Source organism: Sceloporus occidentalis, unplaced genomic scaffold, assembly GCF_023333645.1.
Source record: "Sceloporus occidentalis isolate IW3139 unplaced genomic scaffold, rSceOcc1.0.p SCAF_4, whole genome shotgun sequence".
In the NCBI taxonomy this organism is placed as follows: Eukaryota; Metazoa; Chordata; class Lepidosauria; order Squamata; family Phrynosomatidae; genus Sceloporus; species Sceloporus occidentalis.
Genome location: NW_028316984.1, coordinates 134,918,274 through 134,934,950, shown reverse-complemented (window position 1 = coordinate 134,934,950; position 16,677 = coordinate 134,918,274). Strand labels below are relative to the sequence as shown.

The 16,677-nt window shown below is 38.9% G+C and overlaps 1 protein-coding gene across 4 annotated transcripts in view; it reads right to left on the bottom strand.

The window, feature by feature from the left end:
• CSTPP1 (centriolar satellite-associated tubulin polyglutamylase complex regulator 1) overlaps positions 1-16,677 on the bottom strand; it is a 198,590-nt gene that overhangs the window by 118,760 nt on the left and 63,153 nt on the right. For all 4 annotated transcript variants that reach the window (XM_089521578.1, XM_089521579.1, XM_089521577.1 and 1 more), the window contains exon 3: positions 14,424-14,554. In XM_089521578.1, coding sequence (XP_089377704.1) covers positions 14,424-14,554 — 131 coding nt within the window. The remainder of the gene's footprint in view (positions 1-14,423; positions 14,555-16,677) is intronic.

Sequence of the window (16,677 nt, the reverse complement as noted above, 5' to 3'; positions counted from 1 at the left end):
AATCACTTGAACAAAATCTTCTTGAGTTTCCTAAGAAGGTTGCAAGTCCCTCTTTCTATCTCTCTGCTGGTTTGCCACTTTCTGAACTAGACAAAGATGCCAAAAAGGACAAAATCTTCTACACACGTCATCTTAAGTAAACCCTACCAAACAAAGTGGTTCTGGCTTTTGAGGAAACATCCACAGGGCAAGGCTGTAGAACCCTGCAGCCTTACATATATATGTTCCTGGGAAATTCCACTTGAATACATGTGATCTACTTCCAAGTAAATGCATTTAGGATAAGAGTATAATGTTCTACTAAAGTGTTTTTGTAAACATGATGAACAACTATATTCACATTAACACTCTGTCTTCAAAAGGATGTTTTAAATATGAAATAATCCACTGGCACATTTACAGAGCAGCTGGTAGTACATTAAGGGCAATTCACCCGTTAAAGAAGCAAATAATCAGTGGCTTGTAACAGCTAAACACAACTGGCCTACTTGTACAAGCAGAATACCATTTGAGGAGAGAATGCAAGTGAACAGCAGAATTCAAAACCTTTTTTTTTAAAAAAATGCTTTAGACATATGGTTTTGGTACTGGACAAAGCTTCTCCTACTGTACCACTGGTACAAGTCATTCCACTTGTAGAAGTCATTGAATATATAAATATTTGACTAACTGTACACTTAGAAACTTAAATCTATATGCCCCTTTGAAGTTATAAGATATTAGATGGAAATTAAAGTTTGTCTCCAACCCCAATATGAAAAATGTTGTCACCTAGCAAAATGAGAAAAGCTGCAGTGTAATTCTACACTTTTTATTCAATCTCCTGGTAAACAGCTGGGGAAATAAGCTTACAGATCATGGATGACATAGATGCCATCAGTGACATGGACAATAAGAATTTGCAACACAGCTGGTTGAGGCAGAGGAGCCCAACATATTTTGCTGCCTGTGCCAGAGGTACAAAACAACACCCCTAATAACCCAGTAAAAGGGCATCATATCCAAAATGAAACAAACTATTTTGGCGCATGTAGTAGGAAATCTCACAAGCTTAACCCCATTCCCTGGCAGTAAAAATATAGTAACAGAGTAAATAACTAATAATCTGCTGCCTGGATAATACAGTCTTAATCTATTGCCTAAGGTAGCTTTAGTGGTAGGGCTGAACCTGGCACAAAATTAATGCTTTCACCTTCATCACTATGCTGTTATTTTTTCTTGTCTCAGCAGAACAATAGCAAAGCCAAGCAAAAGTTCCAACAGTAGCTCCACAAGTATTGCTGTGTGTCATACAGTAGCACTTTTCTCATAGTTTGAGATAAATATCTAATGAATTTGCCAAAAATGTTGACCTACAACGAGGAAAAAATAAGAAACATCCTACTTTGCTTTTTGCACTAATGTATCAAACCTAGATGAGGAAATGCACATGCTCTGGCAAAAAGGAAAGCTATATATGTATAATTTAGTCCTTTTGAAAACTGCAGAGTTTCATCATTTGAATTGGTAAAACAGGCAGGAACCTAATTGGACATGAATATGTCCTCATACTTGATTGAGCATGCATACATTTTCCACCAAGGCATCTGTACCTGGATACCGAAATCAAAGTGAAATGCAGCCCTAAGGCAATATCAATGTGTATTTGAGTTGTTATGTTTTTAATGAGATACAGTTGCTACAGATTCTTCTTCTTCTTCTTCTTCTTCTTCTTCTTCTTCTTCTTGATGTTCTTCCTGATGAATACTTGTCAATGCACCCAAAAATAAGGGGGTGGAATAAGAAAGGTGCCAATGAGAAAGTTGCCAATCTATGTCAACAAGTTTCAACTATTGGGGCTGTCATCACCTCACCGACTATTCATAGCTGAGAATTACCATGCCATTATTCCAACTTGAAAAATAACCTGATCAAACCAAGCAAAGCCATGAAATTCAAATGACATCACTGAATACTGAGCAACACCTGGCTAATCCCCTTTACATGGTAATTTCCTCCCCGATTATTTCTACCCTTTTCTCTGTAATTATTATCCAGTTTGGTCACTGGATACTTCTGAAAACTAACTTTTTTTCCCCAACCAGGCTGTGCCATAGCAATAAGGGACATGAAAGGTAAACATAATAGTTTGCTTGCTTTCTCTCTCTCTATATATATATATACAGTATATATATTGCTGTGTCTCAAAACAGACAATACATGTGGGCACTATGCCCGCAACTTTCTAGCACTGTAAGCCACAGATATATATGGAATCTATCATTTCCTTAAACTAGTCTGTTATTAGAAGAGGAAAGTAAAATGATAAGATCTTAGCAATAAAACAGCCACTTATAAACCTCAGTTAAATAAAATAGAATATTAGCATGGAGTATTAATGTGGTTTTATTTAAAACCATTCTGCTTCCTCACATGTCTTCTATCTTTTCTACATGTGGTATGATTTAATAAAGATTGAAATGCCTTTGACAGAGAAAAATTAGGTCTAACTTTGTATACACAGTGAATTTTTAAATCCCGAAACTGAGGAAGTACAGTTGTCCCTCCATATTTGCTAGGGTTAGGGGAACAAGACCCCTGTGAATATGGAAAAACCACAAATTACAAAAACACTGTTTTTACCTGAGAGGACACCTCTCTAGGAATCTCTAGGTCCTCCAGTGCAACTCTGTGGTCAATGTCCAACATACACTGACCATAGAATGGCACTGGAGTAGCTACAAATGGTCTTTCAGTGCAACTTTTAGTTAAAGTTGACCACAGAGTTGCACTGGAGGACCTAGACAGTCCTAGAGAGTACATATTAATGAAATCCGTGAATAATCAAGGCCGCAAATATCAAAGCCGCAAATATGGAGCGATGACTGTAGTGTGTGTTAGTGGTCAGCTATCAGACTGAGATGATGGATCAAAGCACTCCATACATATTACCAAGATTACACATGAAGTTACCTATGAACAACATACTTAAACTAACTCCCCAAGGCTGTGAAGGCTGTCAGAATTAGAAGTCAGACACTCCCAACTCTTAGACAATCATTTTGGTGCCAGGTTAAGCATCTTCAACAAACTTCCTCACTAATCCTCCTAACTAGTCCAATATAACAATAAAAAGTAGACACCATTCTTCCTTTTCATCCATCGATTCTACTTTTAGAATGGATAGGAAACTACTCCAGTTTATCTGCACCCATTGGAGGCCCATGAGATGTTTAATGCTTATATACAATGTAAAAATTGCATGTAACATCCTGCTGAAGTACAGAACAATCGGCTAATTTGAGATGGCCTGTTTTGAAGAAAATCTTTTATCAATAGCAAGCTTGCTTTTCTGTTGTACAAAAGATGTTACATAGAAAACTGACTTTTTGTGCCCTTTTACCTCCAGGCTTCAGAAATTCAGAGGTCTCCCACACTTCATTTAGTCTGATCCATTTCAGGTTGATGTGCAACGTAGCTAACATCAACAACTGAAAATGAAAAAAAATTATAAATAAACAAGCAAGAAAAATTAAAATTAAGATGAGAGCCAAGATAATTAAATTCAACATTTGTCATGCTAAAGGCCTGTCGGAAAAAAATAGTCTTGTTGTTGCATCAAAAAATTATCAAAGGGGTCTAGATAGATCTTTCATAACAGAGTTGTTGGGAAACTGACATACTAGAAAATTCAAGGTTTGTTCCCACTTCCTTTTTTACTGTGCATTAGGATTAGGAAACATGATTTATGAAAAAGATTAAAAAAGGGGACGGAGGAGAGGGCAAATAATGGCCATAATCTTTGATCAGTACGTGAAGGAGTGTAATATTCCATGCACACAGTTCCACTCCAGCAGCTATTAGGACCTGAGAAACTGGCATGACCATGCTGGGGCTGGGGATGTTTAGCCTGGAGAAGAGAAGGTTAAGAGGTGATACAATAGTCCTGTTTAAATATTTGAAGGGATGTCATATTGAAGAGGGAGCAAGCTTGTTTTCTGCTGCTCCAGAGACTAGGACCCGGAACAATGGATGCAAGCTCCAGGAAAAGAGATTGCACCTCAACATTAGGAAGAACTTCCTGACAATAAGGGCTGTCCAACAGTGAAACACACTCCCTTGGAGTGTAGTGGAATCTCCCACCTTGGAGGTCTTTAAACAGAGGCTAGATGGCCATCTGTCGGGGATACTTTGATTTGGATTTCCTGCATGGCAGGGGGTTGGACTGGATGGCCCCTGCGGTCTCTTCCAACTCTATTATTCTATGATTCTATTCTATACCTATACTTATTATCACACCTTGTTTTGCCAACTAATAGGCTAGGCAAGTACAACATCTGATTTCTTTCCTTCTTCATAAATGAATACTCACATGTTCCAAGTACAGTATAACATTAGCTGAGCATTTTCTTTTAACTTAGATGGACCAAATAATCTGGGATCATTACAAATAAGAAATGAAACATGCCACAATTAATTTAACATTCATCCACCTATACCACTAAAAAATGGATGTAAAACTTTGATAAGCTAGGGGGGTCACATTAGCCCCCCCCCCAAAAAAAAAAACACCTCAGAGGGCCATACTCCCACTACACCTCCTGCAAATAAATACAACATTTGCTCCCAAATGCCCTCAACATCCTCTACAATGCATGGGGGACATTGTGTCATGTTTCAGGCTCCTATTTTACAGCCAAAGATGACTTTTTAACAACCAAATGTAACTGGAAGTCTATGCCTGTTCATTTCCTAAATTAAAAGCAGTCCTCTCTTGGACCTAAATTAGATAGGACCTAATTTTTCCCCAGGGCATCTGGTGGCAAAACAGTTTGATTCCTGAGGGATCCTGGAGGCTATGTTCAGCGCACAGGTCATACTTTGTTCACCCCTTGCATTAAAGCATACAAAAAGCAAAAATATAATAATCTATTTACCAGATTTATGTAATTTATGTAACTATAAATCTACTTTCTACTAACATGAAAGCAATGAGAGAGAGGAGAACAATCTTTCCTACCTGGGACAAGTATGGTATCACAATCCGCTGTACTTAATAAAAATGTTCACTTGCTGCATATGCAAAGTTTTCTAGTGCACATCGCCTAAGAAAAAGCTGGATAACATTTAGCTAGTAACATCATTCAGAGGTTATACAGATGTCTTTTCAAGCCTTCCAGGAAGGTGATAGTGAGCAACAAATGTTAGGTTCTCAGTACTATCTCTTAAAAAACCAGCCAGTTAGGCAAGTGTAAGGGGAGTTTAAAAATATTTGCAAGCAGGTTCCCAATGCATCCAGCCTCTGTCTGAAATTTCCTGTTTTAAATGGGTACTAAAGTATTCACATACTATGTTAAACATTAGTGATTTGTTGAAAAGTCTTGCAGACTGGTTTGTCCTCCGGAAGAAAACACAGAAAATCCAGAAAAGGGAACCAAGAGGTCTCTCTTCTTTACTCCTACCCTGCTAACCCACGAAATTAGCAAAACAAACTAAAAACATCAATCTGTCAATGGGCTCTATGAAACAACTTCCTTCTGCTTAAGTCCAAACTATATGATAATTAAATGCATTATCATACTTGCTTGTCTTCCTATGCAAAATTTGCAAATCATTAAAAGATTTGTGGCATCAGCTTCTTTCTTGGGGCAAAGAGCAGTAGGGATTACTGTTCAACTTGTATTATGGGGGGAGCTAACCCCTTGCTCTTATGTTGCCAATCCAGCTGGGTCGGACACACACACACACACACACACACACACACACATATATATATAGAGAGAGAAAAGTTATAAAAGTGTGACAATGTAATATATTATCAAGTTTGACCATTATTCTAGATAGAGAGAACAGCAAGAAACTAAAATGTAAAAAAGCATATTTTTAAAAATAAATCAAATGGACTGCAATCCATAAAAGTATTCTATAATATGGCTGTTAATCTTTGAAGTGTCACAAGACTCTGTTGTTTGTGCTCAAGAGTAAGGTAGTTTATGGCCCTGTACAGATAGTCCAAAATAAAGCTGCTTCGGGTCACTTTGGAGGTATGCTGTTTAAATGATGCATGCCTCCTAAGAGTCCTGAAGCTGCATCAAAGTCATGTTCCAGTCCTAAGGACTGGAGCATGGCTTTGGCACAGCTTCCATACTCTTAGGATGAATGCATCATTTAAACAGCATACCTCTAAAGTGACCCAAAGCAGCTTTATTTTGGCCTGTCTGTATAGGCCCAATGTTAAGTAGATGAGATTTGGGTGCAAAACTAGTTACTTCTGCATTAAAGAGGCTCATGCAAGCATACTTCCAGTCAGCAAGATCTCCTACTCAATGATTATTCATAAAGCTAAAGGCTGGGAGAGAAACCCTGAGAAAAGAAAATCACAGACTCTCCCTCTTTGGGATTCATTACAATCCTATAAGCTTTGGTTGGAATACAACACTCCAAAAGGCATTCTCCTGCTTTTTCCTAAGAAGTCAATCATTCTTACAGAACTGCCTGTTGAAAAATGGGCAGAGACGAGAACAAGATGGAAAGAACACCCTTTTCACTGCTATAAGGCAAAATTTCCATATTTGAAAGCTGTTACACAAAAGCTGTATACAACTGTATACCTGGTCTAGCGCGGAGGGGGGAGGCTTACCAAGAACCTTCAATAGCATTTCTGGATGCTGTCCAAAGGTATGAAAGTCTGTGAAGAAGTTTCAAGGGACTTGGAAATTAAATACTCTGAGACAACCAATACATCGGTAAAGATTTCCCCCCTCTTGTCCTGGTTTAATTTTGCATAGTATTTAAATCATATCATACTTTCTAACAAACAAGCAAAAAGATGCAATCAGTATAAATCATGCATTATTTTAGCATTAATTTTTTTACTCTTCAGAGAAGAAAGGAAACATGTTAAGTTGCCTTCACCCCAGGGAGACAAATTCCCTTATTAAAAGTCCTATTAGGGGAAAAATATTTTTTTTAGATGTAACACTTAACAGGTGGTTTCTTGATCAAACACCTGAGCTTTTACCTCATAATTCATCTCAACTGAAGGCAACTTAAAGTAAATCTATTTCACAAAGATGTTTAGCCAAAGAAAACTTACATCAGTCAAACTTGGTTTGACTCTCTTGGTCTGGAGATTTCCCTCCATTTGTATAAATATTACCCATATGCAACAGTAGCCTTTTCTGCTTGAGAGTACATTTTATTCAGCTATTTCATATCAATCCCAGCTGGATTCAGCTACAAAAACTGTGGCCTGCTTAATAATAGGTCACAATTACCCTTTCAAATTCTGCCTTATAATTCTAGCAAAGAAGAGACAGTAAATTAGGTTACAGAATCTAATTTTTGACAAGGCAGATTACAAAATATGGTAAATTTTATTTATTGTTAAATTTGCATCCCGCCCTTCCTCCGAGGCAATCAGAGCAAGGTTTTAGCTGCATGGCAAATTTGAGAAAGAGAGAGAAAGATTAGACTGAGAGATAGGAAAAATTCATTCATGAAGACACTTCTATCCATGGAAGTATAAGGTAATGGCTGCTGTTTGACTTGAACTGGAAGATATGAGGCACTGACTGTATGAACTGGCACCTCCAAAAGTTAGTAGTCGCCACTGCTCAACTCCTGGGAAGGCAGTAACGTGCCTAAGGGCACCTAGAGCTTTCACATGAAAAAGGGATCCAAGTTTTTTGTGGATTTTTCGGACTATGTCGCCATGTTCTAGAAGAGTCCCCATAATGGACACTATGACACTCATCTGACAATTTTTTCCAGAGGACATCACAGCCCTGTTCGAACATTGCCTCACCACAAGCTATTTCCAGTGGGACAATGGATTCTATGAACAGAGAGATGGGGTAGCAATGGGAAGCCTTCTAAGCCCAGTGATAGCAAACTTTTATATGGATCACTTTGAAAAGCAAGTCCTGGAAACAGCACCGAAAAAGGCCACAACTTGGTTCCGATACGTGGATGACACCTTCACCATCTGGAGCCATGGAGAAGAATACCTGGCTGTATTCCTGAACCATCTGAACAACATCTACCCCAACATCCAATTCACTATGGGGGAAAAAAAGGAATGAACATTGCTATTCTTGGATGTCCTAGTCATCCACAAGCCGAACCAATGTTTGGGTCACACAGTATACAGAAAACCTACAGATACAGACAGATACCTGCACAAGAATTCCAACCATCACTCAGGACAAAAAATAAGCACAATAAAACACTGGTATACCGGGCAAAACACATCTGCGAACCCCATTTCTTGCAAGATAAATTGAAGCACCTAGACCGGGCTCTACAGGTGAATGGTTATTCCAGCTCAGATATCAGAAGGGCTACCAGACCCAGAAAAACCCAGAGGAGTGAAGACAAGCAATCACCCAAAGGGAAGGTATTTTTACCATACATCAAAGGAGTCACGGATAGAATTAGGCAAAGTGGTGAAGAAGCAGAACCTCCAAATGGTTTACAAACTGCCCTAGAAAATCCAGCAAATGCTGTGCTCAGCAAAGGACAGGAGAGACCCTCTCATAGCCACAGGAGTTTACCGTATACCATGCAGTTGCAGACAAGTCTACATAGGGACCACCAAATGCAGTGTCCAAACGTGAATCAAGGAACATGAGAGACAATGCTTACTGGATCAGCTAGAAAAACCATCCTGGGCACAAAATGCTGTTTGAAAACACTGAAATTCTGGACCATGCCAACAACTATCAGGTCAGAATGCACAGGAAAGCCATTGAAATCCACAAACACTTGGACAACTTCAACAGGAAAGAAGCAACCCTTAAAGTAAATAAAGTTTGGCTACCAGTCCTGAAGAACACCAAAACCAGGACTCAGCAAATGAGAAACCACTCAGGGCCAGGGGCTTTTCCAGCAGACAATGATCACCAATCAGCAGACACTAATCCTCTTTTGCATATCCTCCCACCCTGAGGCCTGGCCATCAACAACAGCACAATTACACAGATTAACATGGGAATCATTCCTGCCTACCCAGGATCACACAGTATATATATACCCACTCTCTTCCAGGTCAGCATTCTCTGAAGATGCCAGCGAAACGTCAGAAATAAACTCTTCTAGAATATAGCCACACAGCCTGAAAAACCGACAAAAAACTATGGATGCTGGCCATGAAACTCTGGAGACCAGGGTTCAATTCGTGCTCAGCCATGTAACCCACCAGGTGACCTTGGGCAAGTCACATGCTGTCAGCCTCAAGGGAAGATAATGGCAAACCTTCTCAGAACAAATCTTGCCAAGAAAACCCCATGATAGGATCACCTTCAGGTCGCTATAAGTTGGAAATGACTTGAAGGCACACAACAACAACAACACATCCTATACCTACCAAACAACAAACAGGAACCAGCTCAATTCAGTGGCTACCATACTAGAACTTCAACAGAGTCTGTGCTGCTGCAAATGATGATATCAACATTAAAATCCAATGTAAGTACCCACACAAGCACAGTGAGGTAGTATCTCCACTATCAGCTGAAGGAAACAGGGTGTCCCCTCCTTAGCTTCATCTCAGCAGTGACAGCTGGGGATTGAAATGTGTACCTCTGTTTCAGCAGATGTTGCAAAGTAATGTGGCCAAACATCAGGAATAAACTCTACCCAGAATATGGCCGCATAGCACGAAAACCCCACAAAAAACTAATATGAAGTATGTTATCTGAAACAAAGACTGTCAGTGTTTGAAAAGGCTTTATGAATTTAAAATCACAAACCTCTTTCCTGATGTTACAACACAGGACAGAGTTCAGCCAAAGCACCTTATGCCCCAGCAATTTCAATGGGAGAGCTAGGAACATATTTAACTCCTTAGTTTTTTGTGGGTTTTTCAGGCAATGTGGCTGTGTTCTGTAAGAGTTGGTTCCTGATTTTTCGCCAGCATCTGTGGCTGGCTGGCATCTTCAGAAAATGCTGACATTTAAGTCCTCCCTATAGAAATCCATGCATTATAATGTTCACCATTAGGTATGTATGAGTTTGACCAATTTTGTTTTGTGGGGAGACTTCTGAATCACCCCAAAGATCACTATACTGCCTGTCCTCACAGATAATGCCTCTTTCTCATGTAACCAAAAAGAAAGGAAGAAGAAAAGAAAAAGAACAGTTTCTCAAAAACAAAAAACAAAAAACACCACATTAAATTGAATGAAGAGCACTAAAAGAAAAAATATAATAATTAAAACCAGAGAGTCACCAAGTCTTGCAAGGCTTGGGAGAGACATGTGCTGACCTTATGAAACTCCACAGCAGATCCTTGAGGGACTGTTTATACTTTGGAAATACTATTTTAATTAAACAGTCCTGGGGAACAGACAACAAGCTGCAAAAAGCAGGTCACCTAGATTCCAAAGGTCAATTGAAGAGAAAGCATGAAGGAGACAAAGTTTTTTGATCACACTTCCTTCTTTTGCAAATATGTACAGCACAAGCACTTTCATCAACAAATTAAAAATATCCACAACAAAATATATAACTGAACAAATTTATATGTGCTCTTCCACTATATGTTGTTTTATAATCAGAAACATAGTCAAAATGCTACAGCCAATTGCTTGCAAGTATTATTATAACTGATGCACGTTTTTTTAATATGCACATAAACTACAACAGATACTTTGCTTGTTCTCAAGCAACCATATGACTCAGCACACCAATTTACAGGTAGGTGTTTTATAGTAACAATGTATTCCAATGGATGCATATGGATTCCTGCCCACATTTGCCTTCTCAAAATTCTTGGAGCAATCAGCATTTCAAAATCATTACAAATGTTGTGCCACTTAAAAAAAAAAGGACGAATTTCACATCTGGTACATGGTTGTTGTACTTGTTTGCATGTAGTAATGATATCACTTTGTATCACTCTATTTACTGAAGATTGCTATTCTGTCAGTTTACGTATACTGTCCAAGATACATAGCAAGTAATGCAAGAGGCTGCCAACCCCATTTTGCAAAACAAAACATAGCCATGGGGCTGTATTCAGGATGTAAAATTACATTCTGGTTAAAAAGAAACTACCCAGATGTACAACTGCACCATATTTAAAAACGAAGAGGCAGCAAGGGTGAAAAAATTAAAAAAGAAAAGAAAAGAAAAGAAAAATAGTGGAAACTGAAGCTTTATAATTCACATTGTGCTTATATAAGCAAATTATCAAAGCTAACAAATATTTACTTAAGTCATACTTTAAATCATTCTCAGTTGATGAGAGGGACTGGATTGTCTACTCATCTCTCACAGCTTGCAGCATTTATGGCTCAATGAGTCTGCTGGGCTTAACTAGGAAGGTTCTAAGCAAAGAAAGAACATTCTTCAAGACATTTCATGTTTAGCCCAAAATTGTACAAACAGCTAGCTGATTGAATTGGTGAGTCAGTCTTTTCCTTCATTTCCAAACAGGGTGAGTGGAATCCCCCATTCCCTGAATAAAAAGAGCTTGGTGCTGCTACAAAATGCCATTTTAATTATATCCCCTTTTTGATTAAAGTTCTACACAGAATCTGAAACTATGCTTGAAGCCATTTTTTTCATTGCCATCATTCCCAGAGGTGAAAAGTCTAGATCATTTAAATATATATTAAATAATGTAAACATATTTAATATTAAGATTGTCCCTTCCATTGAAGTTCACTACTTAAAAGATTATGAAGCAAACAAAGAACATGTCTAGTCAGAATATGGCCTCATACAAGTGAGGCCAACTTCAGAGCTGGAAATGTTACATTTGGATTAGAACTCCGAAAATCTCTTCATACACCATTGTTTGTGTTTATGTTCTTTACGATCAAGTAACAGCCTGTATGTGTGAAAGAGTCATTAGCTCTCTCACACAACAAATGAAACGTGTCAGATGAGACTATATTTTCAGATTAAATACCAACAGAATCAGTTCACACATTTAGTTGGATGTCAACAAATATCAAAAACAAGTAATAAGCAATATACAGGCATATGGGAACCAACTTTCAGGTCCTCTTTAAGCAAACAAAAACTGAAAAAGCAAGACATTCATGATACCATCAGGGATCAACCTGATACGTGACTTCTTCATGCACTCTTGTCTAGCTTCTATTACTTCTGCTGTACAAGGAAACACTATACTGGAACACAGATTCAAATCTATCTGCCTCACTGTATGAAAAGGATGGCAGATTGGTCTGTTAAAAGCTAGCATCCACACTCCATCAAGGTATGCTTCCTCCCAGGTAACTCTAGCAGGAAGAAAGTGAGCTGTCCTGCTAAGAGTTGTACAAGCGCTCTCTTCTAGCATATACCCAACTGAAATAAACAAATGAAGCAGCAGAATATTCTGGGGATCAATTTTTGCATTCCATCACTGAAGATCATGTTTCCTGTCACTGTGACACCAAAGACATCTGGAATTATCGCTCCATTCATTAAAAACAAAGCCATCACCACCCCAAACCCAAACTAGTATGCCAGACAGAATATTCTGGCTCAAACTCAAATATTTGATTGTTGAAAAACAAATTAAAGTAATTTCCAAGTTCTTAAAGCTTCCTGAGTTGTACTAGAGTTTAAAGTGGTACTATGTTCTAAATAAATTTGTTTGGAATGATGAGAAAAACCACTACAGATATAATAGAGAGTGTGGTAGTTCTAATAAACCGGTTGAAGACTATGTACAAACCTGTAATACCTAGGCAAGATAAACTAGAAAGGGAAAATTTGAACATTTTGTTCTATTTAGATTTCTGTTCTTAAAGATATGTAAACTTTATTACTGTATATAATATATTTTATTATTGTATACAATATAATAAAAACTCATGTATTATTTTATTGGTATTATTTATTAATAAAAGTGTCATGCTTCCAAACTGTTCATATCTTCTTTCCTTTGAATTCTTGCCGTATGTCATGTCGAATCAAAGGAGGCATGGTATGTTAAAATAGATGCTGAAGTCTTAACTACTACTATAAACCTCTATTTAGTATAGTGGGATTCACATGAACTGTCTCAATCTCAAATGTGCTGGATATGTCTTGCAGTTATGAGTGTGATGGCCACAGCTTAAATCCTATAAAAATTTCATTCAGAAACCAAGTTCTGATCCAAAATCTGCAAAGTTTGGGAGGGCCAGATTATTTCAACTAGATAGCTCACCTCACAGGCAGAACAATCCTATGTAGCAGGAGAGAGAGACTCAAAGTCAGCGGAACACCTTTCCTATGGCCTGCTGGGTTCAGTGCCCAATTATGAGAAGTTAGTAGGGGTGGTATTCTTCTTTTCTCCTGTACTAGTAAAATTCTTAAAACTTGGCTAGCATAGTTTTCCCTTCCTAATGGGTGTACAGTTGAGGAACAGAAATGTTTGGGATCCTGTGGATCCAAAGCTTCTTCCAGAGTATTCCTAGAATGCCATCACATCCTCCTGCAAACCCCAATGCCGAAGGAACACCAGCTGGAGACCTTCTTGATGCCTCATAGGAGGTTATGAGGGTAGATCTCTTTCTAAGGACTTTATCACACATGAGGAATTTCTCTTAATTTCAAATGAAAAGAAAGTGGGGCCAGAACACATTTACGTGAATTTGCTATTTCAGTTAATTTACGTGAATGTGAATTGTGTTCAAACTGGCTTCCCATTGCCCGAAAATAGCATGCCATTGCCCGAATTTGTGTGTGGTAGTCTATCACGCAATTACATGAAACTGCATGATTGCACTCGAACTGACTTCCCATTGCCCAAAATTGCGTGTGGTAATCTATCACGCAATAACGTTAAACCCCATGATTGCGTTCGGATTGCCATTGGATTATACTTCCAATTTCCCTTGTCTGATAACGTCCTAAGTGTAGACTGCTTTCTCCCTCAGAGAAGGAGATCCAAGGAAGCCTATGGCCCCAGGAAACACTATCTTAGGAACCATAGAATTGTAGCCTAGCTGTTTATTGGCACTTTTTACTAAATACTGCTTTTCATTTTAATATCTTAACATGTGTTTGAGCTGTTTCTATTTATGTATATCATAAATCAGACCTATCCACACCTAATTTTCCCTAGCATGAGACAGGCTTTAATTTGAAGCCTTGTCTTCTAAAAACCCCACCACCAGAGCTACTGGCCTTGTTTTACCTCAACTGTTAGAAAGTAGCCGGTAGAAACCTACGGGGGAAAAACAGACTAGAAAAGGTTTGCCTGGATGAAAGGAGAGATTGCAATCAAGATAAAACACCAGACATTACTGAAGAGCATATGCTTTTATGAACTACACAGATGTGAAAGGACATGCAGATAAGGTTTAGAGGAACAAAAAGTTCAGCCAATAAGTTAAAAATATTAGATATCAAAGTTCTAGTCATACATTACAATGAACATGTTAACATAGTACAGGAAGTCTACCAAGAAAGGAGGACAGAGATTTTCTTTTTAGACTTACCTCCATTTTTCCCCACCGTCCTGAAACATCGCCAAAAGGTCCTTAGAAATGATGCTCTATTATGTGGTGTTGCTTGGATAAAGTTGAACTCTCTAAACAAAATATGAGTTCCTTGACGCACGCTGTTAAAGCTAAAACAATAAAGTAAAGCATTGGTGTCAGTTGCAGCAATAGGAAGGTAAAACCAGTAAGAAATCATGTACTCAACTGGAAGATACACAACATCCAAAGGTCTATACCTCCTGGGGTTATGGGCATTCACTTGATGAATTTGAGGTCCTCAATAAGTTAAAATCCTGGAAAATGTATACATCTACAAGAAACAGGAGCACATTTAGTTCAGTGCTACTCAATGTAATGATTCACTGACGGGTACCAGTTTGTAGCAGTTTTTGTAATCAATGGTCACAAATATAGTACTGGTCCCTGACAAACTAGGGGAAAAACACCAATATCATATCAGATAGCTTAAGAAGTACACGTTTAGCAAATACCTGCCATTATCAACAGTCTTGGCAGAAACTTGATAGTTCACTAGTCACAACAGTGAGTAAGAATCCCGAACCACCATTTTGTAAAATCACCCTTCCAAGAAAAAATAGAAAGGATTTGAATCTTTGGTCCAGCACAACCAACAGAGATATACTCCCTCTGTTCAGTTCCTGATCGAGACTGTCCAGTAAATGTGAGAAAAGCGCCTTTGTTCCATAACTATGCCTGAAGCCAGGTTGAAATGGATCTAGATAATCTCTGTCATCCTGAAACACTTAGCAGTGAGATGCCATCATATATGCAAAACAGGAATAAAATCAAACCATTCTTCACGAGCATTCTAATGCTTAAATCTGTTTGGTAGTCTCAGCTAAAGTATTTAATCAATGGGAACTTGTTAACATTTACATATATCTTATTGATTCAATGTATAGTTGAGAGTGACAATCAGATTTAGGTCTATGGCCCTGTCAAGATGGGCCTTTTAGCATGTATTGAGTATGTGCTAGGGTTGCCTCGGAGCGTCCTTTACAGACACTCCCTAACCCTAGCATGTACTCCGTACGTCAAAATGGCGGTGCCCTATCTACATGGGCACCGCCATTTTGACATGACGGCCATGCCGCGTCCAAAAGGTGGGGTGCGGCCGTTACATGCTGGTGCCGCTACAGGGCACTTGTGGCGCCCTTTCAGCGGGGCTGAAAGGAGCTCCGAAACGGAGCTCCTTTCGCCACACATATCACTGGCGGGGCCTTTACACGGCTGTGCCAGCAATACAGAAGAGAAAGGGGCCAAGCGGCCCCTTTCTCTCTCTCCCCGCCGCTGTTGGGGTGTCCTTGGGGCTTCAAACCTGTCGGGGTGTCCCTGGGGCCCCAAGGACACCCCTTTCCAGGCCTCGGGGAAGCAGTGTTTTGCCGCTTCCCTGAGGCCTGGAAAAGCAGCAGATCGGGGCCTCCAGGGCTGCCGCTGTGGCTGCTGAGGCCCCGATCTGTTGGGGAAAGGGGCGGTCTGTATCCTGCCTATGTTACAACTAATTTCACTTTTAAGTGTCCAAACCCTGCTGCACCTGAAAACATGCTGGGATCAAATAAAACCTATTTCTGCAGACTTGGATATTTCCTCCTCCTTTCCCCAAATTTAATCTCAAACAACCGCATTAGGGATTTCAATCTCTGCCACATTCCACCCCAGATGCCACCTGCAAATAAAAGCATTGCCGGGTTTTTAACAGGTATCTTATGAACACTTTGAACTTTAAAGAAACACAACCTAAATGCACCTTGTTTATTTAGTGCAATAAATGTAAAATTCAAAGCAGTGCATTTATAAAGGATGTAGCTGAAAATAAAACGAACACATGCACAAAGAATTATATCGCCTTCATATTTGCAAGTTTGGACTAGGTGGTGGCTGGTTATTCCACAAACATCCCCCTAGAGGCTGTTTGATTATGCCACTGACATAAATTATGCTAGTACATAAGAACAGTTCTTCACAGAAGATATAGCTGGTCTGGAGCCTCTAGCACTTGCTAGACTGCTGACTAGTGGTCCAATTTATTCTAAATAATATTTTAATTTTACACAGAGCTAACATACACATAACTATTTTACTTGTGTACACTAGGCACAGAATCTCTGCAAGATTATCATTATGATATTTTTTAAAGTGAAAAATGCCAATTTATTTGTGAAATGTGTTTCACTAGTTGTTTCAGTATAAGCCTCAAAAGAATAGTAGGAAGAAAGCTGCAAGGAGGGCT